Source organism: Phyllostomus hastatus, unplaced genomic scaffold (genome assembly GCF_019186645.2).
Source record: "Phyllostomus hastatus isolate PE091 unplaced genomic scaffold, TTU_PhHast_1.1 phas_contig_80, whole genome shotgun sequence".
Lineage (NCBI taxonomy): Eukaryota > Metazoa > Chordata > Mammalia > Chiroptera > Phyllostomidae > Phyllostomus > Phyllostomus hastatus.
Genome location: NW_025333960.1, coordinates 20362333 through 20389722, shown reverse-complemented (window position 1 = coordinate 20389722; position 27390 = coordinate 20362333). Strand labels below are relative to the sequence as shown.

The 27390-nt window shown below is 41.2% G+C and overlaps 1 protein-coding gene across 1 annotated transcript in view; it reads right to left on the bottom strand.

Moving 5' to 3' along the window:
* The window catches only part of LAMA3 (laminin subunit alpha 3), a 248937-nt gene that overhangs the window by 103316 nt on the left and 118231 nt on the right, over window positions 1-27390 (bottom strand). The window contains exons 18-29 of the mRNA XM_045849829.1: window positions 26616-26715; window positions 23520-23676; window positions 21199-21331; window positions 18346-18488; window positions 16133-16230; window positions 15513-15666; window positions 8319-8479; window positions 5160-5268; window positions 3348-3445; window positions 2323-2467; window positions 606-732; window positions 382-521 (exon numbers count right to left, since the gene is read on the bottom strand). Of these exons, the coding sequence (XP_045705785.1) occupies window positions 382-521; window positions 606-732; window positions 2323-2467; window positions 3348-3445; window positions 5160-5268; window positions 8319-8479; window positions 15513-15666; window positions 16133-16230; window positions 18346-18488; window positions 21199-21331; window positions 23520-23676; window positions 26616-26715 (1565 nt within the window). The remainder of the gene's footprint in view (window positions 1-381; window positions 522-605; window positions 733-2322; window positions 2468-3347; window positions 3446-5159; window positions 5269-8318; window positions 8480-15512; window positions 15667-16132; window positions 16231-18345; window positions 18489-21198; window positions 21332-23519; window positions 23677-26615; window positions 26716-27390) is intronic.

The window sequence follows — 27390 nt, the reverse complement described above, 5'->3', positions numbered from 1 at the left end:
AAGTGGGGGAAAAGACAAGAGAATGCAGCTATGGAAGGCACAAAAAGATAGTTTTAAGAACAAAGGCATCAAATGCTTCAGACAGAGACCAGTCAGAGGGGAGTGCAGTGGGGCTGATAGAGCGTGAGGCACTCACTCACCAGGGCTTCTTGCAGGGGAGTATTTCTTCCTATTTACATCTCTGTTATTCCAGTTTTGCTTGATTTTAATTGTCACATACTTTTTTTTGGTAAATGATAATTGTCAAATTTAAACACTTTTCTGTAAATATGACTTCAATTTCTTGGAGGAATTATTTATTGTCTTGAGCCAAACAGACACACAGAATGGCTGATCAAGGCAGTCACGTGAAGAGCAAGCTGAGGGACAAGCAGAACTCACCAATACTAAGGACTTTCCTTCTGGAACCTTCACAGTCACAACCACCTCAGGCTCCGAGATGTCAAACTCAACCTGGTCTTCAGCAATCACTTGGTCCTGGCAGCCAAGCACATGGGGGCAAAAAGAGGCACGGAAGACACCTGGGCAGAAAGAAGAGGTCCTGTCAGACCACTGCGAAGCCTAAGATAGGCAGGCCGCCATGGCGCCACCTCCCTGCAGCTCACCTGGCCGCAGCTGTCCTCTGTCCACAGACACCTGTGCAGAAAACGTTGGGTGCACTGGTTGATAAAAATGGACTACGATGACATATCGGCCCCGACGTGGCATGAGTCCTCTCAGAGTCACTTGGTTCTAGGAGAAAAGGGAGGAAAAACAAATCCTCAAGTTGCAGAGCTATGAATAATTAGATTCACGGGATATTTTGAGGTTAAAAACCAAAACCTGAGGTATTACAAGTGAAGTAAAAACCTTCCCTGGAATGTTTACAACAGTTGTGTTTGTACAAACACAGGAAACAGCCTAAATGTTCCTCAGTCACAGAACAGATAAACCAACTGTGGTTCAACCATAATGGTTGGAGAGAGTGGAATTTGGTACAGTCACTTTGGGACACTGGCAGTTTTGCCAAGGTTGAATATATAACTGAGTAATTGCAGTTCTAAATACCTACCCAAGAGAAATGCATGTTTGTCAAAAGGCTGTTCAGGAATGTTCACAGTATTCAAGTACTACTTGTAACCATGTAATAAAGAGTCAGACTCCACTTCGCATGCTTGCCCACTGACGGTTTGCAAGATCATCATCAGCTTCTTGCCTTTTGCCCCACACCTGGATGAGCCAATCAGAAAGCCCAAGTGCTCATCCCTTGGCACAGGCAGGAAGTTCAAACCACACAAATTCTAGCCCACTGGAGAGGTATCCCTCCCCCTGAACTCCTCGCCCCTCCCCTCACACCCACCCAATCACACTGAAAACCCAAGTCACACCCCTCCAGTTGTTCAGGATTGGTGTGAGCTTTGCTCTCCCCAGAAGGTCTATGTGAGCAACAAGTCCTTTCAGATAGTCAAAACAAAACAAAACAAAACAAAAAAACCCTACAAAAATAACAACAGAAGTTTATCCTCATCTTTCAGAGGAGAACTGTGACTCATGGAGGGCAAGGAACTTACTGAAGGCCACATATTAACTAGGTAACAAAACCAAGACTAGAGCTCTGTTGTCTTGATTTCTATTCATTTTCCTCTACTATTTTCAGTTTCTTTTCCCATATGAGACCTTACTAAATTTTCTCTCTCAGATCTGTTAATTTCCTAATTGATTCAATGAAAATGGACACAAACTATCTCTAGTGTTATAAGGATATATCAAAACAAACGTCTTGTGACTTTGTTTACAGTGGAAAAAAATGCTCTAGATTTTTATGCTCTAGATCTTTATGTCTAGATGATTAATCAACAAATATTGATTGAGAATTTTCTTTCTGTAAGGCATTGTGCTTGTGCAGCTGGTGATATAAAAAAATTTGTTAGCCACAGCAGCTAATCTAAAAGCACTTACACTCCAACTTGGGAAGATAATAAACTCAACAATGTTAAATAGCAATAGCCCATGAAAATATGGCCTATCACAAGATGGGCCATGAGAAACCACCAATGCTTCAGACAGAGATGCAGGAGGGAAAGAGAGCATCAGGAAGGTGTGGTCGCAGACAGGATTAACCAGCTGCCTGCACATCTGGAATCCTCCATCTGAATTCACTGGGAGGATTGCTAAAACACAGGTCCCTAGGCCCCTCCTTCAGCTTCTGATTCAGTAGTTTTGAGGAGGGGCTAGCGAATTTGCATTTCTAACATATTCCCAGGTGATGCAGAAGCTGCTGGTTCAGGGCCACAATTTGAGAACCACTGGTTTAGAAACAACACATTTGGAGGAGTGTCCTACCTGAGGTGCCTTCAAGGTGACACCAGTAACAACACCAGCAGAAGGTGAAGGATCCTGGGGCAGGAGAGGGGGAAATCCATTGCGTGGGACATCCAAAATCAATGCTGCTGGAGGAGTTTTGGGGGACAGAGAGAGGCAAGCAGCCCTGAAAAATAGAATATTTTAAAACATTATTTTAAAAGTAACCTAAAAGGGAGAGCCGCCCATTGGTGAAGATATAGACGTTTAGCATAAGACTGTGAGGTTCAGAAGGGTCCAGTCTTGGGGGAGCTAGAGGCTGGGGCCATCTTTATACTGGCCAGTGTGTTCCAGAGCCTTCTCAATACCATGAGCTAAAACAGAAAGAAAAAACCTTAATTTTGAGGGAAGGTAAACTGTATAGAAACTTCCTGAAACTTTCCTTTCCAGAACCAAAATTCATTGTTAACTGAGATCAATGCAATGGAACATTATTATTCACACCCGTTAACATCACTGTTGACATAAAACTGTGTAAAAACAAAAGAGCAAATACACGCCATGGCTTTAGGCACGTCCCGATTCCATTGCCTTGGTAGTCCACAGTTCTAGCCATGGGCACATATTTTGACTGTGTTTATAAATTATTTTTGAGTCTACATCACAACAACTCTACCAAAACCTCAGTAAGTGTTGATTAACTAATTCTCATAACACAGTTTGAGGAGGGTCATTATTTTCATGGCTTTTTAAATGAAGAGCCTCAGACACAGGATTAAAGGATCAGGACAAAGTGAGCTCAGAATAGAACACACAGTAACTGCCCACAGGAGCGAGGCATAACTGTCTCCCCCAGGCGCTGCTGTGTCAGCTTCCTGACATTAGAGGATTCTGGAAAGACTTCTGGGGTAAATGATATGCCTGTTTGTTTTTTTAAATTCATCATTGGCCTTTAGCACCTTGACCTATGGTGACTTCTGAGGTCAAATATATACCTGAAGATTTACAAGCATTATAGTATCACTCAGAGCATAATAAATAAGGGACTGAGGAAGAAAATATATTACCTTTGATTAACAAATGGCCCATAACTGGCAATGCATTTTACTTGAGGTTTTAAATATTCAGTTGAGAATTCTTCAATGGGTATGATACAAATTTGATGCTGTCAAGCAAATACAATGCAAAAAGGTAAATTGCAGTTATCAGCAAAACCAAGGGTATGGTGAAACACATGCTTTAAAAAAAGCCATTAAGTAAAAACTTCATCTAGAGAAACTATACTTATTATTTTAAAGTAGTAAAAACTGCATGATGCTATTCCCTGCGGTACCCATACGTGCAACAAACCTTTCTTACTGTTATTCAAGGCCAGTGACTAAAGTACTCTTGGAATAATTACGTAAGTAAACAAAATCATATGAAAGTTCAAAAACAATTCTTTGTCAGTGACTTTTGGTACCTTTTTTTCTTTCCTGCCCTGAGCGCTGAGGCTGGCTTTCCAGACCCCTTGGTGGGCGGGGTTGGGGGGGGGATGCGGGGAGCTGGGGGCAGTCGGGGAGCCTGCTATTTGGAGTGAGGGCTGCTCCTGCTGCAAATTATCCTTCTTACCAGGAGATGACTCACATCTCAGGTACATTTGGGTTTCATTGAAGAAACTGTCTCCAGGGCTAGTTTTTGAGTCATATAAGAAACTCAGTTTTTAATTTACTAATATATTGCATTTTAAATCAAGACTAAATTACATAAATCTGTTCAGAGTAAGAACAAACATTTTTACTGAGCATCAACTATAAGTCAGGAACTGAGACTGGGGGGATCCTGCAAGACCAAGAAAGATAACATCCCTGCCTTCATGGAGCTTATAATTCTACCAGCCTTGACTCTCAATGATACTTGACTGTTTCAAAAAGGACGAACTTGTTCTTCAAAGATGAAGATTCAGCCCTGTTATAACTTCCAAAGATGAAAAAGTTAAGATTCAATTGGATGGTTATGTTTAAAAAGATATTTGTGATTTTAAAAATATAATCCTAAATTATTATATACCTTAGAGAGTAATTTAAAAATTTTGAATTCCAGGTACTTTTTAGAGAAACCTCAAAGGTTTTAATACTGTCAGGCATAAATGCTTAAAACACATTAGAACAGGCTGCCTGGCATTTCCCAGGGTGTGACGTGTGCTTGATATTAGCAGTAACGGGAAGTTCCTTCATACTTAGATAATCTTATGCTCCCTGAGATATTTGTTGTAAATCTGACCACCCCTCCCTAGCCCAGGTCTCACTGTCTCTGTTTATCATAATCCTCAACATTTAAGTTGTGCTACTAAAAGGGTGGCCATGAAACATACTTAATTTGCGAAACTTGGCATTTTTAATCTTAATAGTATATATCAAATTAACTGAAGAATGCTCTTTTTGAAATAGAGTAACAATAGTCTGGGAAAAATACCAGATGATTATAACCTTTAAAATGCTGAAGGAATTTGCCAGCAAGTTAATAGTTATAATAAATGGTAAAATGAGAAAGAATATAGAGTAACAAATGCATTTCTCTACACCAGCAATAATAATAAACTAGGTGATATAATGCCAAAAGTTATTTCATTCATAATAGTAACAAGGAATAAAAATTAATGAAGTAGGGTTTTGTGAGATGTGCTCAGATTTGATGATTAAACTTTATTGGCTGTTAGCAAGATGCCTCAAACAAAGAAGAGGCAAGATAGATTTCTAGGTGGGAAGAATAAACATCACAGAACTGGCAATTCTTCACAGGGTTAATTTTATAAGGATAATAAAAACTCAGTCAAAGTTTTATAAGCTTTTTAAAAACATCGATATCAACTGAATGCTTCTCAAATCCAATGGGCATACCAGAAAGAAGTGGGCCAGGCGTGCTTTGAGCCGAATGTCTGCATCTGCTAACAGCTCAAGAATGGCGATGCGGCTCCTGCCGTCAGTCACTGTGCTCCGGCAGAGGACGCTGCAAGAGGAAACAGTGTTCTTAGCCTGGCTCCACTTATCCCCCTCACTTTGTGTCTTCCTGTGGGGTGGCTGATTGCTCTTTGGTTTCTCCTGTTGTACTCCAGTGGACAATGTGAATTTTCCTGCATGATGAGTTTGACTGGGTGCAGCTCATGATCAGCATGGGAAAAGAACCTCCCACGGTGGTCCCAGCTGCACCTCTCAGGGCCAAACTCTTTGCCTACCTTTTCCACTGGCTTAATGCAATACGTATTCAATACTTTGCTTAGTCATTGGAAGAAAGGGCCTCGGGGTCAATTATATGTGGTTTTTAAGACGCAGCGTTCTTGAAAATTTACTAATATCCTTGGTACTGTTGGTAATTAAAGCTGCCCATTGGCCTAGCAACCACCATCTCATGCCACATCAGTGCGTGTGGCTTACCTTACATGACAAGGTGGATACCCAGAGTTTGCCTCTGGAAGCCTACTCTGTTCCTCCTCACCCTTCCTTCCTCATTTCTATGAGTGGTGCACCTTCCCTCCATCCCATTAGGTCACATACAGAGTTTAGGAACATTTAAAAGATCACAGTTTTGAGCCAAGAATATATTGTAATGGTAAAACCCATAAAGGAAGTATTTCTTGAACAATATTTCTGACTTCATACTCGATAGCAACTTTTCTGTCTATAAATATAATTTGGACTGAGTGACATACTAAAACAAAATGACCATCTCTAGGAAATGCAGGGTGTGGCAAAAGTAGGTTTACAGTTGTTTGTATGGAAAGTAATACAATAATTAATAATAATGCAAGAATAAACTCTGTGTTTCATGTACTCACAACTGTAAAGCTACTTTTGCCTACCCTATATTTGAAATAATTTATGCAATGACTTTTGGGGTGAGGATTAAAATAAGATAGCATATAAGGAGCTAAATACAGTTTGTGGCACAAATTAGAAACTCAACAAACAGTCATTTTCTTTTCCTTTTTGCTCATGTGTGTGGAGGTATGAATGTTATCAACTAAAATGCATTCCTTTTGGATTCAAGCATAATCCTAGGAGTTAAATGTGTTAAGTGATTCACTTAGATTTAGATTATCCTTATCCTCTGTTAAATTCTTACTAAGACTAGACTAACAGTAATAACTGAATTGATTTAATCATTAATTATCACCTCTCTTATGGAAGGCAGACTGGATTTGTCACAGGACTGTGTGGAAAGATGGTATTCCCACTGGAGCCACCACTTTTCTCACTTGAGACATGCTGGTGGTAAAGGTTCAGATCTCAGTAGGAGATGCTGTAATGTTGAAAGGGCCTGTCATTTGAAATAGGTTGTTATGGGTCAAATATTTTCCAGTTTCATATTTTAGGACTCCAGCATATGTAGCCTGTTCAGTTTTACTAGTCCACATGACAGGCAAAGCCGAGAACAAGGAAATATTTTAGACAAGTGAATAAATACCATGGGACCTTCCTGGGAGTGGTTAAATACCATGCAAGTGATTCCTGGTCTAATACAATACTGTCTTGGAACCCATATCATGGAGACTGGTATGGAGAACTTTGGTATTGTCATGTCCACAGCCAAAATGACCTGCTGAGTATCCTGCAATGTGTTGTTCAGACAAAGGTAAGGAAACGACACTTGTGGGATCCTGGAAGGGTGTCCTTTCTTCCTTTGGTCTTGAAACCACTCCTCTGCTTGGCATAGACACCCTCAGCCTCTTCTGAAATAATTCAGAGAGTTACCAGGGTCTGTAGGAACGCTTCCTTGTGTCCTCTTAGCCTTCTCTACTTTGTATCTCATGGAGTAGGGATCAGGCCATGTGACCTGGGAGGAGAGCCGATCTAGGGGATGAATGTGGACAGACAGGGTGTGAAGAAGCCTTGCCTCAGGCCCCGTGGCCAACAGTCACCAGAATTCATGCAGAGAGGTGACCCACCCATCTGGGAGTGTACATTCCAGTGGTTGCTGATGTCACCTATAGATGAAACTAGGATTTGCAAATAATGAAAGAACACTCAAGGGAACTTTTTTGGCTCATCTGGTGCTCCAATTAAAAATTCAAATACGATTGTATTCTTTGTTTTTTAAACATTACCCCAGAGAAAGGGTTAGATTAGATTTTTTAAAAAGATTTTTAAAAGAAGAAAGCCTTCATAGTTTCTTTTTCAGGGTTGCTGAGAGTGTGATGTTAATCCAATGACCATTTCATCAAGTCTCATAAAAATTTCCATTCTAAGCTACTAAAAGTAACTATTTCCATAAGTTCTTTCATTTGCAAAACAGGGAAAATATCCAACTACTTCAGGTCATCTTGGGTTCGACAATAAGCAAGATGAAAGCAGAGACAACAAAATGTTCAAGGCCTTGGCCATAAACTGGGTGGGCTCATTGCCATTCTCCACCCGCTGCCTCTGAGTTCCAGTGCCTAAATGGCAAGTAGAACGTACAGTGAATTTCACATGGAAACATTCTTTGCACTGATTCTTTAATTAAAGCATACTCTGAACATTTGCCTATATTTTGAAATATTATGCCAAGAAAACAATAATAAATCCTTGTCAGAGCTCTTGGAAAAGCTGAACATCAGAATGAAATGTTAAAATCCTTTGTCAAATTATTTTTCACCTAACAATCATCAAACAATCATTATCTCCAGTTCTGAAGTGCATGCTGGACGGCAGACAGACAGAGAGTGAGACTTTTCCCTGCTCCACACATGCATGTACTCTGCACAGCATCTGAAGTGAGAACACTGAGTCCATTACACCACTCAGGGTGTCAGAGAATAAAATATAAAGGCTGTGCTGCTTCACATGAATCTGAGCCAAAATGTTCAAGAAAACTCAACATTTTCAAGACACTGCCTACAAAGAAACCTCTCCCTACCCACACTGGGTAATGATGTTGGATCACTCCACTAGGCACCTGCTTCTTTTCAAGATCAGCCTCAGAAAGAAAACAACTTTCCAATCCAGATAAAAACCCCAGTTTCCAAAGCTGAGCTCCTGACTGTTGGGTTCCAGAGGAAAACCCAGGGCAGGACTGATTACCTGTAGTTGCAGCTGTAGATGTTCACCTGGCCATCCAGGACAGACCCAGGGCTCTCCACATGCACATCAACCACAGACAGCTGGTCCGCTTCCATAAAATACTCGACCACAACCACATAGTGGCTGACCTGTGAGACCCGCAGCTGCAGGTGCAGTTCCACCTGTGAGAGAGCACGAACAGACAGACGTGGGATGTACTGGATGCGTTCCCAGGTGAAACGCATGGTGAAAACAGGGCTGAGTAGACACCTGGAAATAGTTTTCTATGTCATCACTGTAAGGCAGGTGACCCTATAGATAGGGATGCCAGATAAAGTACAGGATGCTCCATTAAACATGAAATTCAGATAAACTACACACAATTATTTATTATCTTCAATTCAAATTTAATGGGGCATCTAGTATTTTTATTTTGTAAATCTGGCAACCCCACATTTAGGAGCCTCTACTCTTTCTACTCATACATTTGCCTTGATTCTCAAGGTAAAAGATACTTCACAAGTTGAAGTAAAAAGAAATTTCCAATGGGAGATAAGAGGAATGGAAGTATGCCTTGAGGCTCGTTAACTGTTCTTTAATTTAAAAAGAAACTTTTAATTATACCGATGCAAATAATATAAAGGGATACACACAGTCTCCTCCTGGGTAATGATAAACAAGAGCTCGGCTTTCATACCCCCAAACTATTGCCTATGTCTGGAAATGCATGTGTATGTGCTTTAAAAAAAATAAAAACTGTTATCAGAACAGGTGTTCATGGCTGTTTTTGCACCATCATGGCAGAGCTGAGTGGTTGTGACAGAGACTATAGGGCCTGCAGAGCCAAAGCACTTACTGTCTAGCTCTTTACAGAAAAAGCAGGCCTGTCCCTGACATCACCTACTGGCTAAGAATTTAAGAAGTTGAAATGTGGAATTGTGCTGCCTCTGGCTGAGTGACCTAGAGCTGTGTGCCCCAGAGTTCTCCTGAGTGGAAACGAGGACAACAATAGCACCCACCTCTTAAAAGCACATGAGGATTAAATGAATGCACACATGAAGAGTCTTTAGAACAGTGCTTGGCATGTCGTGAGCACTATATAAACAGCAATGATTATAACTGTGATTATTGCTTTTTGCCATGACTTGCTTTATTTCCTCAGTAGTATTTCATGTGTCTATAGTAGTACATACACACTTCACTTTTCTAATGGCTGCCTATCATTCCATAACGTAAATGTAAAATAATTTGCATAACTAATCCCGTATTCATGGACACTCAGGCTGTCTCTAATTTTCCCTCTAACATAGACAATGTTATATGATCACCCATATATATGTATACATATACATCCATGCTAGTACAGCTGTAAGATTCCTAGAAATAGAACTTGTGGGTCAAACATATGTGCATAGTTAATGCCTGAGCCAACATTAGCACCACATTCCTTAGCAGTTTAACCCACTTCAGCTCATAAGCTCAGGCCCAGCCAGTGTTGCCACATTTAATTAAAATCCGCCAGCCCCTTGCCCTCGGGAAACTCACATTTACTCTTCTCCCTGCACAGCTCTGAACCACACCACAGTCATTTTCCACAGTGATTTTTCTATCACTTAAATAATAGAAAGACTTCCTTTAGGGGGGAATGTGGATCACCCACACTACTTTTCCATGTTACAGAGTGAAGTACGATGCTGTCATTCGTCTGTTCCCATCCGTGTGGAGAGGTTATTTGAAGCATTTCTCCCCTGGGCATCTCCAAACAAGGGCTTGTCTGTCTTTACCCCCGACACAGGTCAATGACGTATTGAGTTTTCTCCCAGAAGTCATTATTGGCTGCCAGTTCTGTCATAGCAGTATTATAAATTCCTATTACTTTTTCCACTCTGAGTCCTATGGGTATGGTTTTTGGAAGACTTGTAGGAAGGGTTTTGAGTATATTTGATGGTAAAAGTGGGTTTTGAGAAACTCAGAGGAAAGACATGAAAGATGGCAAAGAGAAACTTTACTGTTTGCTGGTTATTATCAGTTATTTATTTTTTTAAAAAAAGGAACTTAAAGAAAACCAGCATCAACCTGGTGGAATCATTCCAATTTTATGGTGTGGAACTGCCCTTACCTCGTTATCAGTGTTTCAGGATAAAGGCATAAAAGGCGGTGTATCAAATATGCTGCGTACGCAAAGACATCTAGCATGTCTGATATCACAGTGAGGACTCAGAATGATTTGGTCAATGTATGCTTGTTAAACACTTGTTCTGTGCCAGCCTATCACAGGGTGATGGGTATACAATGGGAAACAAGACAGACTGGGTATCTGCCCTCAGACAGACTCTAATCAAATAATTATATAACTGGGTAAATACAATGTTATATTACACATATGAGAAATGCTTGGAAGAGGTGCTAAGAGGGGTGCAAGAGCTAGTCAGAAAGATGAGGAGAGAGGGGACACTTCCTAAAGAAGCAGTAACTTAGCTGAGTGCTGAAGGACAAGGCCACGTGGGGAGAGAAGAGCATTCAGACAAAGGGAAACAGCCCACAGCAGGAGGTTACCCAACAGCATGCAGTGCTGTAGGGCAGCTTCTGAGGTCAGTCTGAGAGAGTGAAGGCAGGCCACAGAGGTGAGGAACAGAGCACAAGGGGAGGTTTGATAAAATGAGGAAGTAAGAGTGGCAGCCTTATATATAGGCCATTAAATTTTCTTGTCCCTATCCTAAGAGCAATAAGATGTTATTAGAATGTATGTGTGAGAGTCAGTGATGACTCAATATTTCTATTAAAACTAGCATGCTGCCCATAGTGTGGAGAATAGATTGGTAGGTACAATGGACAAGAACTAATGTGGGTGAGCTAACCAGGAGGCTACTGCCAAGATCCTTATAAAAGATAATGGTGTATTGAATAAGAAAGACAAATAAAGACAAGTGAAGATATTCAAGAAAAGTCCATCTTAGTACTTTCTGGTTAAACATGATGAGTCACACATACATATTTTTTAATCTTTCCTCTCAGAACTCCACAAAAGTAAGAGTCAAATTTTTAAAATCATAAGCCCATAAGGAAAAAGGGAATAGGAAAGAGGAAAAGAACAGACCAGAGAAATCAACAAAAAATTTTGGAAGCTAGAAAGTAAATGATGTTAATTAAGTACATCAGAAAGAGCTGAAACCTAAGTATCTCTGTGGGGTGAGGGGGGAGTAAAAGAAAATATTAAAGAAATCTCCCAAAGTATAAAACAAGATAAATAAATTGGAAAGGTGGATTAAAGATAAAGAAATAAATTATCAAAGAAATAACTCAAGAAAATTTCCCAGAATGATGGACGGAAGTTTCCAGGCCAAAAGTGTCTGCTGAGAGCCCCACACTCTGACTGATGCACCACCTATATGGAGGCACATCCTTGTGAAACTTCAGAAAATAGGAAACAGATGACCCCAAAAGCTTAAAAAAAAAAAGCAGGTGGCATCCATGGAATTGGGAATCAGAATGTACTATATCAACAGCAACATTTGACACTAGAAGTCATTGGGGAAACGTCATTGAATTTTGGAGAAAAATTATTTTTAATCTAGAATTTTATGTATGACCAAAGTAAAAAATCAAGATTGAGAGTAGAATAGAGAAGTAGTACTTTCAGATATGTGAGGTCTCCAAAAAAATGTACCTCCTATGTGTATTTTCTCAGGAAACCATTGAAGGGTATCTACCAAAATGAGAAAGCAAGCTGAGAGAGAGAGAGAGAGAAAGCCCCAAGGTTCAGGAAAGAGAGGATCTGGCACAATGAGATGAAAAGAGTGTCTAGGATGGCGGTGTGGTGGCGAGACCCTTCAGGAAATGGCTGTGCCTTGCTACATCCAGAGACTACATCCAGAGTAAAGAAGAGCGATGAAGGACTCCAGGAGAGATGTCTCCAAGGAGAAATGAAGGAGAGAAAGGGAATCGAGGAAAGGAAGGAGGAAGGAAGGGAGAATATGGGATGTATTTGAATTGAGGTAAAATTTATGCTCTATCTGAAGGTCTGGGAGGAAAGGGTGAAAATACAATTTCTAGACAACAAGAGAAAGTTGGACATGGGTTTACAATGGGTAACTAAGCATTTTAAAGTCATGTCAAGTACAAAAAGAAAACAGAATACTTAGTAACTTTAGGCTTCATTGGAAAAATTTATACTGTATTCTGCCATGTATAATGTCACTTTTTTGAGAATTTTTAGGGAAAAATAAGGATATACATTATACATAAATATGATAATTACATATATAATATATACATACTAATGTCTAATAATGGGTATAATAATTCTGTGTATAATGCGCTCAAAAACATAGGTGTGTATTATACACGGCAAAATATGGTACTTTAAGAAGAAATGTTTAGTGGTACAAGCAACCATTAAAAGATCAGGAAACAATCTTGACCTACCAAACACTCAGGGAGACAGAGTAAACTGTATCACTCAAACAGAAATCCAAAAAAATTTTTGAAAAAAAAAAAAGAAATAAAAAACTAGTAAATAAAATAAGATGATAAAAATAAGGCCAAGTATGCCAGCAGTCACCACAAACATAAATGGATTAAAGTCACACTGTAAACCAGAAGTGATCAGATTATAATATTAAAAAATCTACTTCTGTATTTCTTTACAAGAGACAGAGGTGTATAACAGGTGTGGTCTGACTCGCAAAGAGGAACTATCCAGTTCTCTTCCTCTGAGAGAATGAAGAAGGGAGACGCAGGTGGCAGTGAATGCCAGCACTAGGAGGTCACCGTGAAATGGTACCAGAGCAGCCTTCCCGGTGAGTGTGTGAGACAGAGCTGTCTGCAGGGAAAGGAGGCCACTCGTAGCAGCTCAGGTGAACAGACAAGTACACGGAGAGAAGGGGAGGCCTCTGTCAGAACCAGGGAGCTCTACCCCTCACAGATTTCTGGGAGACCTGAAGCCACTCGGTGCCTGACCTTGGAGCCCTCCCAGTCCTCTCTGTCTGTCAGAAAGCCAGCAAATGGCAGGGAAGAGCGGTCTGGCCCAGTCTTGCTGGCTGTGGCCTCTTTCTCCACACTCTGGGGCTGATCAGGTATTGTTCCTGCCTCCCCACTCCCTACTCTCTTTGTCTTTTTGTAAAGAGAAAATGGAAATTAAAAAGTTGTTTCACACACACACAAAAAGAAAGGAAAACCAACAAAAAACCCTCACAGACCTTCATGTGAGCTGGATTTGGTGGGTTGCTTTTCTTTTCAGCCCAGAATCCTGACAAGAACACATGAATAGCAATATGGCTAACCGCTCCTGAGCAGTCGCTGTGGGCTGGGCGCCCCAACAAGAGCCCCTCAGAGACAACCTTATTTAAAAGTGCCTATAAGGTAGCTACTACTCTTATCTGCATTTTGAATACTAGGAAATTTAGGCCCAAGGAGGTTTCCCAGCTAGTTATGGTGTCTCAACCACCCAAACGAAGGGAGGATGACTACATTGTTCCAGGTGGCTTATCACGACCCAAAGTTAGACATTATAATAGACCAGATTTTGGCTTAATATGAAAAAGGACTTTGTAATAACTGTGGTTTATTTAAAAATGGAATAGGCTACCTCTAGGAAAGGCAAGTCCTCCATCTATGTAAGTATTTCAACAGAGCTAAATTAATAGCTTACAAGGATGATATAAAAAGAAATCCTTCAGAGGTAGGGGAATCAGATGATTTCTAAGACCTAATCTAACACCATTGGTCTCTGAACTTTAGCACAATGATTTATTACACTGTATCCAATAGAATTTTCTGTGATGGCAAAAATATTCTATAATCTGTCTGTCCAATGGGGTGGCCATTAGACACATGGTTACCGAGCACTTGAAATGTGACTAATGCAACCAAGGAACTGAATGTTTAGCTTTACTTACATTTAATTGATTCAAATGTATATAGCCACACAGGGCTAGCGACCACTGCATTAGACAGCACGAGTCTGTAAGCATTTGGATCAAACCGTAAAAAGGACTGCTCAATAAAACTGGACAGCTCAGGGCTTAGTTTTAGGCGTCATACAAATACAACAGCTCAGTGCTGTGGCTCTGGGCTAAGTCAGAGGCAAGGACACTTCCTCATGAATCATCAGCATCACTTCCTGGGGGTTAGCCCTTCTCGACTGTACCTCCTGCTGTCTGGAGAACACATACACACATCTATTAATGTATGTGCACATGTATGTATGTATGTAGATATACACATGTGTATACATGCAGCATGGGTAGAGAAGGATACAGTAAACTAATTTAATATTAGAATAGAGTGGAGGATCATTTCATTATTTCTTCATGCATATCTATGTTGCTTTACTTATAAGTATTAACTCTTTTTGTAAAATAAAAATTCTAATAAAAATAAAATAAAATGAGGATGGAACTTAAGAATATCCTTAAAATCCTAAAACTGCTACCTTGAAAATGTCAGGAATGTACTTTTCAAAAAGGTACACATCTAAATGTTCAGGGAGAATTAATATCATATATAGTTTTGTTTCACAGATTTAAGCCCCCGAAGGAATGTTTTCCTCAAAGACACAGAACAGAGAATGCTGTGAGAAGCAAGGAATGAAAATACAATGAAGTTTTTGTTCAGAACTTCATTTTGAAATGTTGTACTGTGTGTTCTTACTGTTATTGTTGATAAACAGTACTTCTAACTCAAATCTTAAATTAGTATTGTCTCAAGTTGTTGTGAGGCTCCTGAAGTAAAAGGATGCCGAGACCTGCAGTAACCTGTCATCTGAGCCACGAGGGAGGTGCCTTGGGGTGCAGCACTTCCAGGGGCTGAGCTCAAGGAACTCAGCTGTTACAAACTGCCTGGCCTAAGGGGTTGAACAGTCAGGGAGCACTGTGTCCTTTTAGGGTAAGCCGTAGTTTCTGGAGGCCTTTTAGAGAGATCTTGCCCTGAATCAGGTAGGACAAGATGCCCCCCTACAAGTCCAGGGAATCAAAAGGGAAGGATTCTGTGGTTGCCCATGTTTAGGAAGTGCTCCAAGACAAATGACCATAGCTCAGTGTGGTATACCACCCAGCCCTAACCCAAATCAGAGAACCTTGTACACCTTTAATTAACACATCTGAGAAGTCCTTCCAGGTTCCCCTGAATATGAGAAGCAATCAAAGCCAAGGACTTCCAGCAGACACAGATCGGAAGGTAGTGATAGCTTTGACAGTAAACAAAAGGCTGCCCCACCTCTCTCCCGCTGAGGTCCGCCATGACTGGGTGTGCGGGGGTGGGCTGCCTCACTGCCAAGGGTCTTGGCTCCCCATCAAGCAGGAAATGTCTGGCCTCACAAGCCAGGGCACAGGGGAATCGGGTCACTGGCAAATGCTGGTAGAGCAAGCAACTTCAATAACAACAAAACACAATAGTTACAACTGAGAACAAAACATAGAGCATCAAAGTGCATCCCCGATGACCCTTATCCAGTCCATTCATTCATCATTCTTCCAACGCACTCTTACTGAGTGCCCACTACAGGAATCAGGAGCAAGTTTCTGTCCACATGAGGAACGGAAGGAGCAGAGCTCCTCCCCTCACTGGAAGCATGGCCTCAAGGGTATTACTTGGGCATGCCTCAGCATTTCCACATGCTAGAGGGTGGGAGTCACTCTTAAGCACCAGCTACTGTGTACAAAGTGCTTTGTGGTTCTTGGTGAGAGTTGGTTGACTGCTACAGAGAAAACAAATCACAATTAAATAATCATCCAAGCACCCTGCTGCAGCTGTGACCGTAAGACCTATTGCAAACCCTTGTACCAAAGTCTCCTGAATCAGAGGACCCCCATAATACACTCACTGCCCATACTCACTTCTCGTGGGGAGGTCCTGCGTGGGCACATGGCTCTCTGACGGGCAGCTGCAGCGCAGAGGCCTCATAGTAGTCTCTGGGGAGCAGCACCAGGTAGTCCTAGGAAATAAAGGCCAGAAGGATAATTACTCACTTTGATGGTAGCCCTATTTTAGAAATAAAATAGTCAAACCTGCTAGCTTATTTAACACCTAGGTGAAGCTCACCAGTTAAACTCTCCACGTCAGCTGCTTGTTTGGCCCCTGACGCCCCAGAACACCCAGAGTCACTCACACAGGTACTGTGAGCATGGGAGATGAGTGCCTTGGGGTGAACCTGCTCATTTTCAAATCTCAGGGAAAATTTTACTGTCTCCTCTGGGTTGTTTTTAATTCAAAAATAAACAAAGGTGATCAGAGTCCACTGATAACACGTTCCTTTGAAACACTGGTGCCTTCCTCACTACGGAACACCAAGTGGTGTTTCACGTGCTGTGGCTTTGTATTCCCACACCAGAGCAGTGCTCGCCGGGCTTGGTGGGAAAGGTTGTGTTTTGTGATCCTGGTGAATCATAGACTAAAACTGGCCTGCTGCCTGTCTTTGGATATGAGAGGAAGAACATGTTCCACTGAGAGTGCCAAGCAAAGCCCACAACATAAATTCAGCCAGCGACTCTCCAGGACAGAGAACAGCTAGGTCTCTGAGTGGCGGATGGTTTGCCAGTTGTGCAGCAATCCTGATATCACCACCAGTTTGCAGAGGGCAGGAGGGAGGGAATCTTCACAACTGTGGAGAGACTCATACGTAGGGCATAAAGCTTTTTCTCTCTCAGAGCCCTTAATTTGTCTAGAATGGAGAAGAGGAGGAATGTATGGGAAGGAGAAAGTAGCAGATGGTGATTCAGGGGGCATAGTGGTCCAGCTCAATGGTCTTTATATCTGAATGAGCTTTATTTCAATAATTGTTATTGTTCTATTGGTAAGTTTCCTTAGGTTGGGAGTATATCTCCTCTTTATTTAGTTCCATAGATCCTAGAACAGTGAAGGTTGATAACAGGTCCTCAATAAAACATTTTTAGAGAAAACAGGATCATAATATGGAAGGACATATATGAATTACTGCACAATCACACTGACTAAATGTCATGCAAATCTTCCATGCCCAGATATTAACTTTAATGGTAATTTTCATCTTTCCATTAGTCCAACTTTGTGTACCCATTATTGACCTTAATGAAAGTTTCCTTTTCCTCATTTCCAGCCTCTGTGAAACATTCGTAAACTTTTTTAAAGCAACAAAGCTTTCTACCAAGAAGATGCAAAACAAACAAGGACAGAATGGACAGCAGAAACCTTCACATTATCTGTGTGGGAACCCAGATTTGGAAAGCACCCACAAGGATAAGCAGTGCCCCCAAGGTATGGGAAAAGCAACTGGGGCTGGCTTGCAGTTAAGGGACTTGCTGGAGCTTTATGAACATTGCCAATCAAAGGGGTTGCCCCCAAAGGGAAAGTTTTATGTTTCCCCTCTTAGTGCATGAAACCAAGTACTGCCAAAGACTTTATTTTGAAAAGACCCTACTATAGTGAAAGCAGACATCAAAGAGCAGTATCTCAGCAGTTTTCATCCCTTCGACTCCACATGGCTCTCTGTCCATTCTATTGATGTTCAAGGACACCGGTCTTCACTTGGAGACTTCCTCGACCATGGCAATCTGCTTGGTGAGACTCTCGTCTGCACTTAAGGCAGAAGGCAGGAAGGATTTCACGGAGAAGCACTGGCTCCTCCAGTTTCTTTCTTCTCTTTCCACCAGCAAGAACTTCACTGATTTTAGGATTGTTTTTTCTCTGGCTTCTTCTGATTTGTTCTGCACAATTCTCAGTGAGGCTAGATTTTTAGATGCCCTTCTGATTCATGATGAACAATCCCAAAGAAACTTTTGAAAGGCTGGGACATATGCTCATTAAGGTTTTGCATTTATTTTGATACTTCAAGTCATTTTGAGTTATAATTTTGTATGTTTTCTGTCTGTGAGAAGCTGGCTGGAAGACTACAGAAGATAATTCTAAGCTGGTTCCTACGTTATAATGTCACATGAGGGCAAATGTCACCATAGGTTCCTGTGTCTAAAAGGGAACCAGCTATAGGTTTTGATATCTTATAGGCACTGTGGCTCACTGCAGATGGGACCATCTGGGACAGAGGGGAGAATCTCCACTTAGAACTATCACTTACCAGGAGGACTCCCTCTGCCTTAATACAAGCAATCCATGTCCCTGGTTCCAGTGAAAATGAATCTGCAAAACCATTTCCAGGGACAGTGACAAAGGCTGGATCCTTACTTGGCAGGAAGATAATCTCTTTGCTTTGAGCAACACCTATCAGAAATAAAAAGAATTGTTTAGGGCATTTTTCTATTAGTCGGTGTTATGATTTTAGATAATCAGTTTTGAACATTCAGTTCACATCTGAAAAGGTGTAGGACAGTTTACTGATCATATGTACATGTCTTATTTTTTAATTCTATGAACACATATGTGCAAAATAGACTAGAAAGGTTGATAAGATGTTAGCAGTGGCTATCTATGCTGGGATTGTAAGTCACTTTTTAATTTGTTAAATGATTAAGCATATTACTACAAATAAACTACTTAGAAAAGTTCTTGGCACATTTTTTAATTGTCAAAAGAAATATAATTCACAAGGAAAAATAAAATAGATAAACACAGTAAACACTCAACATCACAAGCAGTTGAATGAATGAAAATGAAAATAAGGACCTTGTGTAATTTTTGCCTATCGAGGAGGAGAGTCCTTCAGTGGTGACAGGCCGTGGTGAGCACGCAGCCAGCAGTGTGGCAACACTCAGGTAGAAGGGTAAGTGCTACCACTATTCTTAAAACCATTTTAACGATTTCAGAGCTCTTAAAAACTTTCTTACCAATCAGCCCAATGATTCCACTTCTAAAATCTATCGTGTGGAAGTGTTTTAAAATGTAGATAGAAACTTATGGGTGAAGATTGTCACCACTGCATGACAGTAAATAGAAAAAGAAGTGGCAACGCACTCAGTATCTAACAATGGAGGAAAGAAAGTCACTTAAGGTGTAACTGTTAGGTGGGATAATACAGGGCTATTCAGTGATGTGGGGGGAAGTTTATGAAGCAGGATAAAAAACTGGAGATCAAGTATGATCTCAAGTAAGTTTAAAAAACAGGCATGAGAAAAACACCTGGTAGGAAATATCACAGATGGTTTCCTTGATTGGAGGGGGGTAGGGTGGTATTTGCTTCTGTAGTCTCTAAGTATTCAATATATTACATTTGATATTATATTATTTTTCCTTATTTTACATTATTTTGTTTATATGTAATTCAAAATTTTTAATTTCTATTGGAGAACATGAATTCATTTTGAAAATTTTTAAAAAAGGATCCAAAATGTTTTCTTCTGCATTAAACAAATAAAGGACCAGCCCTGGCCAGGTAGCTTAGTTGGTTAGAGCATCGTCCAGATACACCGAGGTTGCAGGTTCAAGCCCCAGTCAGGGTACATACAAGAATCAACCAGTGAATGCATAGATAAGTAAAACAACAAGTCAGTGTTTCTCTCTGTCTGTCTCTCTTTCTCTCTCTTCCTTCCCCTCTCTCTAAAAATCAATAAATTAAAAACAAAAAACAAATAAACCTTCTGTAGAAGGTTCAGAAACAAACAAAACTGTTGTATCTGAGTCCAATGAGACTTTTTCTTCAGGAGATATGCTTATTCCAAGCCCTTGTATTCACTCTCCTGTTCTACTAACATAGGCCCACTATGTATCAGGCCTGGAACTAGGTTCCAGAGATAAGGCAGTGAACACAGCTAGCATTGCCTTTGCATCTCCAAAGGGGACAGGGGAGGTGAAGGGTTACCGATCAGAAAACAGGAGAATACGGTACAGTGTGGACAGTGGTAATCGGGAGAAGGGACAAGTTACCACAGGAATACGTACCTGAGGCTCCTGACTCAGACATGGGGGCTCAGAAAGAGTGTTCCAGGAGAAAACGAACCAAAATATATTCCAACTGTCCGAGTTAACAAAGGGCAAATTGCTGATGAAATTGCCATGTTGGAAGCAGTGGGATCTATTAAAAAGAGTCTGGGATCTGGAAACTGAGACTTATCTACTAAGTCCAGCCGAGTGCTTAGGCACTTGACCTACCACACCTCTCAGCCCTGTCTCCTCTTCAGCCCTCCCCAGTTCACAAGCTCTATCATGCAGGGGAATGATTGTCAAATCCTCTGTAAATGATAAAGCAAGCCTGCTAGGTCCCCCTATTGGTTACCAGTGAACCAACTAGCCTCAGGAGCTCGGCTGACACAATTTGGAAGCGTCATTTCTTCTCCCAAGTCTGAATCTGCTGTAGATGCTAAACACAGATACGGAGACTTCTACCCTGAATTAGATTTCCATTGGCCCATTTGGTGACTGTGTAGGATTCCTCCTGCTTCCTGGAATCTTTTCCCAGGACGGGCGGAAGCCCTAACCCCTCGAAGACACGACTGCCAGGCCTCCTCTCCAACGGGACCATGGTGAGGTCTGCCCGCAGACAGCGCTTCCCCTCAGCCCTCGGCATCCCCGGCCCTGAATGAGGTCGGTGTGCTCCCCTCTGGAGCACTCATGGGCTTCATCTTAAAATTCCTATCCCCGCGCATTTCCTTGAACTAACTTCAGTGTGCCCAAAACAATGGGAGAATCTAGGCCAGGGAGCCAAAGTCTTGCAAACACCACCACAAAGGTGACACCTGCTTTACCATAACTCATTCATGAGCTCTGCCCAGTGGTGACATCTAATCCATGGAGTCCAGCCAAGGTTATTATACTGATTTAAAATGAGAGTGAATGATATATTTAAGAGCAAAATGTGAATAAGCAGAATGTTTAGGAATCAAAAAGGTCGCACAGGACAGGGCACCTAGAGCCCTGTTCTAATTAGACCACGAACCTGGCGTAATGTTTACTCCAGAGGTGACTTTGTGAAAACTGGAGAAAACGTTTCACTAGTTAATCATTTCTTAATGAAAAAGAGGCTTGAAAATCTACCTACCTGTCTGAGCCCAGGATGGGTAAATAGTTAGATGGCCAGCTACCGCTTCAGTCCCAGGGTTAAAGTATCTCAAAATAACACGAAACGAAGAGAGACTGGACTTCCCCACATTCATCGTGATCCTTACTTCATTCTGAAAAATACCAAAACCCGTAAAGCACAGAAGAGACAACCGGTTAAAAGAAATGCTGGCCAAACAGTGCCGTTATTCAAGTTTCACCACTGGGCTTCCAGTGTACACACAGGCAAATACACACACATTCGCACCCATTCAACAAGCACCAGGGAACCAGCTCTGTGGAAGATGGAATCAAGCAGGCCTAACAATAAAATGAAATCACTTACAATTACAGTTACAGTGAAAATGCATTCCCTCAGCAACTGAGATCCCCTTTTGACCTCTTTGGAATCAGGCAGACAGAGCAGAACATAGATGGACTAGTTAGATGGAAAGCCACAGTGACAGAGGCAACCACCAGCCGCTGGGAGAAAGAAAAAGGTGGAAGGAGGAAAGGGACATGTATAATTTACCACCACCACCCTCATAGAGAGACCCCTCCAGGGTCCACTTCACATGCAAAAATTCTAAGTGGTCACAGAAATCGTTGGCTAAGGAAAGGTTACAGACCCCAAACACATTAGTGAAGAAACCTGAATGTACCTAAATATGCTAAGTCACATGACATTTATCTCAATCCCCCTCCGAGAAGAACAGGAGCTTCTTAGACTGGTGTGTGGAGGGCGGCCCTGTTGTTCACTAGCCCTGGTACATCCACAGAGGTCTGCAAGAGCTGCTGAGCCCATCATGTTGAAGGAAAAAGTAGATATTATAAGTCCGAACTACAGACTACGTGTTCAAATCCAGCTTTCTACGGTCCAAGGAAAGGTCATGAAACTTGGAAATTTCCCAGTCAGTGGTTCTTTTGGTTTCTCCCCTGGCTCCTTTGGTTAAAATGCAGGGAATGCTGTTGAACAAGGTATCTGTGACATAAAAGATGGAATGGGTAGCATCCCTTGTCCTGGGAGCCGGAGCTGCAGACGACCCACACTGAGGACCTCCAGCTGGCCCTCTCAGTTTGACTAGTTTCATAATTAAATAGTAGTTCCAAGTAACAAAATAAAAATGCAAAAATGAATTGGGAACAGTGTAAAGTTAGTGGTAATTTGAGGAATACTGCCAAGGTCCTCTAAAATTACTTAGAGAATTAATCACTAAAAAGTCACTCTTTAGTGTTAACCAACTAGTCTTTCAAACTCTAGACACCTGTGGGGAGGTACTATACATATTAGGTTCTTAGTCATTCACATCCTGTTATGACTCAGTGGAATCCACTGCTTTTTTCCTTGAATAATGAATGATGTAAGAGCAGGGAACTGAAGAAACTGAACTGCTGTATCTGGGAAGGAGAACACAGTGAGGGGTCTTAAGGTCCTCAGGACTGCTTGGATCCTCCGAATGGGGAGTTTGGGCCAGGCAAGAGCAGTGTTAGTTAGAATCAGTGGGGGCTGATGCGCCCAGCTTCTCTAAGAGCGAATGAGAAATAGCAAGGATGGTTCTGGATCCACAAGGACATGGGATTGCCATGGTCATTAGATTGCCTCTTTCGTTCTGAATTTCTCCACTGAGAAACAGCTTCAGAGACCCCCTCAAAGAGATGTTCTGAGAACAAAAATACTTCAATGACTGTATGTACATTTTTCATAATAAATATTAAGTTCTAAAAGTAAAGTGTAAATTCCTTACTTATTCCAATACAAAGCCAAGAGAGATAGATGCATAGAGCAGAGAAGAATGAAGGAAAGGAGAAATGTAGGAAGGGAAAATTAAATAACGCTGACTAAAACTCCTCATTTTTCTTAGTTTCTATTTAGATGTAGTAATTCAGAGTTTTAAAAAGTAAAAACTAAAATCATTGGCCAAAAATTAGCAACAGAAGCTTTATTGAAATTATTTAAGTCAACTTATTTTTATTTTCCTCAAAAGGCTTAAAGAAAAAAATGTCCCTTGTGTTAAAATATGGCCTAATTTTGTTTGGGAAATTTCTTGTAAAAGTATCCAGAGATAAGCACCATTTTTTTTAATCCCCTCATTTTCTTATTTGGTAACCAAATTTAAGTAACAAGAAACTGTGAAAGTGATATGTATGTTTATCAGTTAGAATCCCCCCTTACCCCAAACCCCATTTATAGACTTTTTTCCCAGGAGAAAAATAATCCTGGACTCACTGTGGGGACATGCACCCTTTGGGGAGGCCCACTGAGAGCGCGGTGGGTAGGGGCACGGCTGACCTGCCTCGAGCTCTTTCCTCCTGTCCACTAACCTGTAGAGAGGTCATCTGGGCATATCCCCGCCAGCTAAACTCAGGAAACTCCAGGGCATCGTAGCCGAATCGAAGCTCTCTCCCATTAGGTGTAGTGCCCTCTTCAATCTCATACTTCATGTGATGCAAATCCGGAAAATAGTAGTTGTTTTCAGGTCTTTCATAAATAAAAAGTAAACACGGGTACAGCAAGTTGGGTCCGTTGATAATCTGAATATCCTTCAATCCCAGTAGCTACTGCTAAAAGAACTCCCACCAAACTGACAGAGTGCATTACACAAGGGAATCAACAGAGGCCCACAGCTTTTTCTCTAAACTATTGCTTTCGCTCATGCAAACGTTCACAGAAAGCACAGGCCGCACCTACTCATTCCAGGCAGTAAAATGAGGTAGCACAACCCCTGGTGGCAGCATCCTTCAGAACATTCTCAACTCGGGCATCTCTCTGTTGCTAACAACTTGGCAAAGTCAAATTAGGTGATTTACTCTACATTCATTCACTCACTAACACAGTCATGCTCACTCACTACACAAACATCACTGTCTATGTGTCAGGAAGTGTTGCTAAGCACTACAGATACAATAGTGAACACAACATAAAATGTTTTATATGCTAAGTTTATAGATTAGATTCACTTATATTTATATATAATTTTGATCATTGGAATGGCTTTTCTATGCTTTGTTTTCTCTTAAATTATATGCCTAAAAATGGATTCCTTTCAAGAGTCCAATAATGGCAATCACAGAGAAGGATCAAAAATACTCCAACACTTGTGTGACATTTTAAAATTCAAACTAATTATTTGAAGTTCTTCAAAATGATACATTTTGGCAATTCAGTCACAAACTAATCACACTTCATGGATTTAAAGCCATAAGGATCATTTAGTAAAAAGAAATAAAAGGGCACACTCCCATATTAGAAGTAGAATTAGGAATGCTTACAATTTTTTTGGAGGTAATTTACAAAGATCTTGAAAAATGTTTATACCCCTTGGCTTAGTAAGTCTATTTCCAGGAATATATCTAAAGAATGACTTTATATACAGTGGTCAAAGAATGAACATAAAAGAATATTTATAGTAGTGAAAACTTGGAAACAACGTCAATGTTGTTTTGTACAAAAATGTAAAATAATTATGAAATAATTAAAGAAATTATGAAATATTATGTAACCAGTAATATCTTTGAGGATTAGTTATAATGGAAAATGTTCATCATATCACATGACTTAATACAAATTATGTAAAAAATATAATACTAATTTTTATTCATAGAAACTATAAAAATAGACAAAGATCCTAAAAGAAGTCCACTCTGGGTGGTGGAATGGAGATTGTTCCTTGACCGTTTACTTTCAGGTACTTGTGAAAATTTTACAATAAACATACAGGGTGGGCTTATACTTGTTTGAATGTAACACAGTAATAACACAGTAATTAACAACTAACAATACAAGAATAAACTATGTTCTGCATACTCACAACTGTAGACCTACTTTTGCTCCATCCTGTATATTACATTTACTATCATAAAGCTATTAAAAAAATGAATGTAAATGCTTCCTAAACTTGTAAGAAAAACTAAAAATGCTCAGGTAATACAAACATTAGAGAGGCACTTAGGACAAAAGGACACAGACTTACTGACCTAGAGGCAAGGTGGTACGGTGCCTATGTTGCTGGTTTGTTACCCTTTTATTTCAGATATCATTTACCACTAAATCAAAGGGCATGTTCTAAATTTTATATATAGGTATAGGCTATAAGGTAAAACATCAGTGTGTTTGCCTCAAGGTGAGCAGTGTCATTCCCATTCACTTGCATTATTTTGACCCGAAAATTAGCCAGTCATCTACATAGCTGGAAGGAGAAAAAGCTTAAGCTGGTTCAGCAGGAGACAAGCTCGCTTTATAAACACGAGGCTGGAAAGAGGTAAAACATGGGTGGAAAATGTTTCTGAACCTATTTACAAAGTTCCCCTGGACCATTGTGAGCCGGCTAGTCTGCAGGAAAACAAATCTCCAGATGTACCCTCCTTCACATAGATTTTATTATGCGACCCAGCAGTGACTGCCACTTGGAAAAGTACAGCAGAAGGAATGCAGTCGGTAATGTTGCAATAACTGTGTCAGGGGAACACTGTAAATGTAGATGATTGTCTAACCACTATGCTGTGCACCTGAAACCAATACAAAATAATATTGAATGTAAACTGTAATTGGAAAAACATAAAAGAAATGCCTGGAGAAAGCACAGCTGGGCTGCTCTGACTTTAGAATTCAAATGCTGGAAATAAGGAAGGAAAGGGGAGGCACCACACTAAACACACACAATTTATCTTAACAGCCTGAAAGATTTATGTGTTGAAAATGCGGAAATATTGAAGGTGCTTGAGATTTTGAAGTTGTTGAATCTCATGGCATTTCCAGTGTTTGATTAAAAGTCAGAATATTAAAAATTAGTTTTTCCCCCCACTGAGGGAAAATTACAGATGGGCACGATTTCAAATATGTATATAAATTGCTGCTCTACTTGCTATAGTGCTTCTGGGGCTCAGTCTCCACTTCACTCCCCTCCTCCTTCAGTTCATTTTAACTGGCTTCTGTGTGAGATGAGGGACTTTTCCCACTTCTGAGGTTTTCTGACCCCTCACCCTGCCATGTGCAGCACGCCTGGCCTCTCCAGGCCCTCCCTCATGGGTCCCAAGGGAGAAGCAGGACACGACTCTCCTTGGTGCAGGGGCCCACCGTCTGCTGGGCTCCTCCATGCTCCAACTTCTACGCGCAGGCTCAGCCATGGGACCCCACCTTGTGTGTCCTGCTCTAGTCGCTCCCACCTGACTTTTTGTACCCATGGAACTTCCTAGTGAAGCTGCTCCATGACCTACAAAATGGAACAGTTTTTCTGGGCCACCTTGCCTCCTGCTTTAACTGGACTCACTGACAAGTGTCCACATTTCAAATGACAGTACAGGTTCCGCTGCCCTTGGTCCTCAGGACCGTGTCTCTCCTCCTGAGCATGGTCAGCACAGACAGGACTCTGGGAGAGTCTCCCACCACGTCAGTGTGGGGAGAGACCTCCCGCGACTCACCGCTGGCATGCCATGCCCACGATGTGTTCTTGGCACTGGCACACTCCAGAGGGTCTGCTGCACATGGGGGAGACTGCCCCACCAATGTCACACTGACACCCTGAAAGTCAGGAAACAGCATGGTTACCCATCAAAGCATCTCCCCGCTGGATGCTTCCCCTGCCTCCAGGAGGAGTGGAAATCGGTAAGCCCACGGTCACCGGGCATTCTTTTTCCTGCTGTGTTATATCTGTCAGGTGTTTGAAATACGTTTGAACCTCCCAAACTGAGATGGCAGGATTCCCCAAAAGCCCACCACCAAGTTGGAGGTGACTTGTAGGCCAGCTCCAACATGGTTGTCCAAAGTAAGGGACAGCAGCCGAGGAGCTAAAAAGGAGTTAGCAACAGAGTGTTGTTATAAACAGTGTGTGCTAACAGGAGGCTTGGGACAGACATGAGCAGCTTTATGGAGACCTGCTCCCACAGCTTTATTGTTTAAAACAGTATAATCTCTAAAAATTTGGTGTAAGCTGATTTGATAATACAAAATATAGCTTTAAAATGACCAAGAATTGATGTTATTTACAATGACTCCCCCACCCCAATTATTTTTTCTTAATAATTAAACCCACAGTATGCTGGCAGAAGAGAAGTGGAAGCAACTTCATTTTCAATCACTAATCATGTCAACTGAAAGTCCGGTCCAATGTCCTGGACAAAATGTTTGAATCCAGTCCCCTCAGAAAGTCTGCATGGAGACAATGGATCCACGCTAGAGGTCGTCCTGGCAGACTTT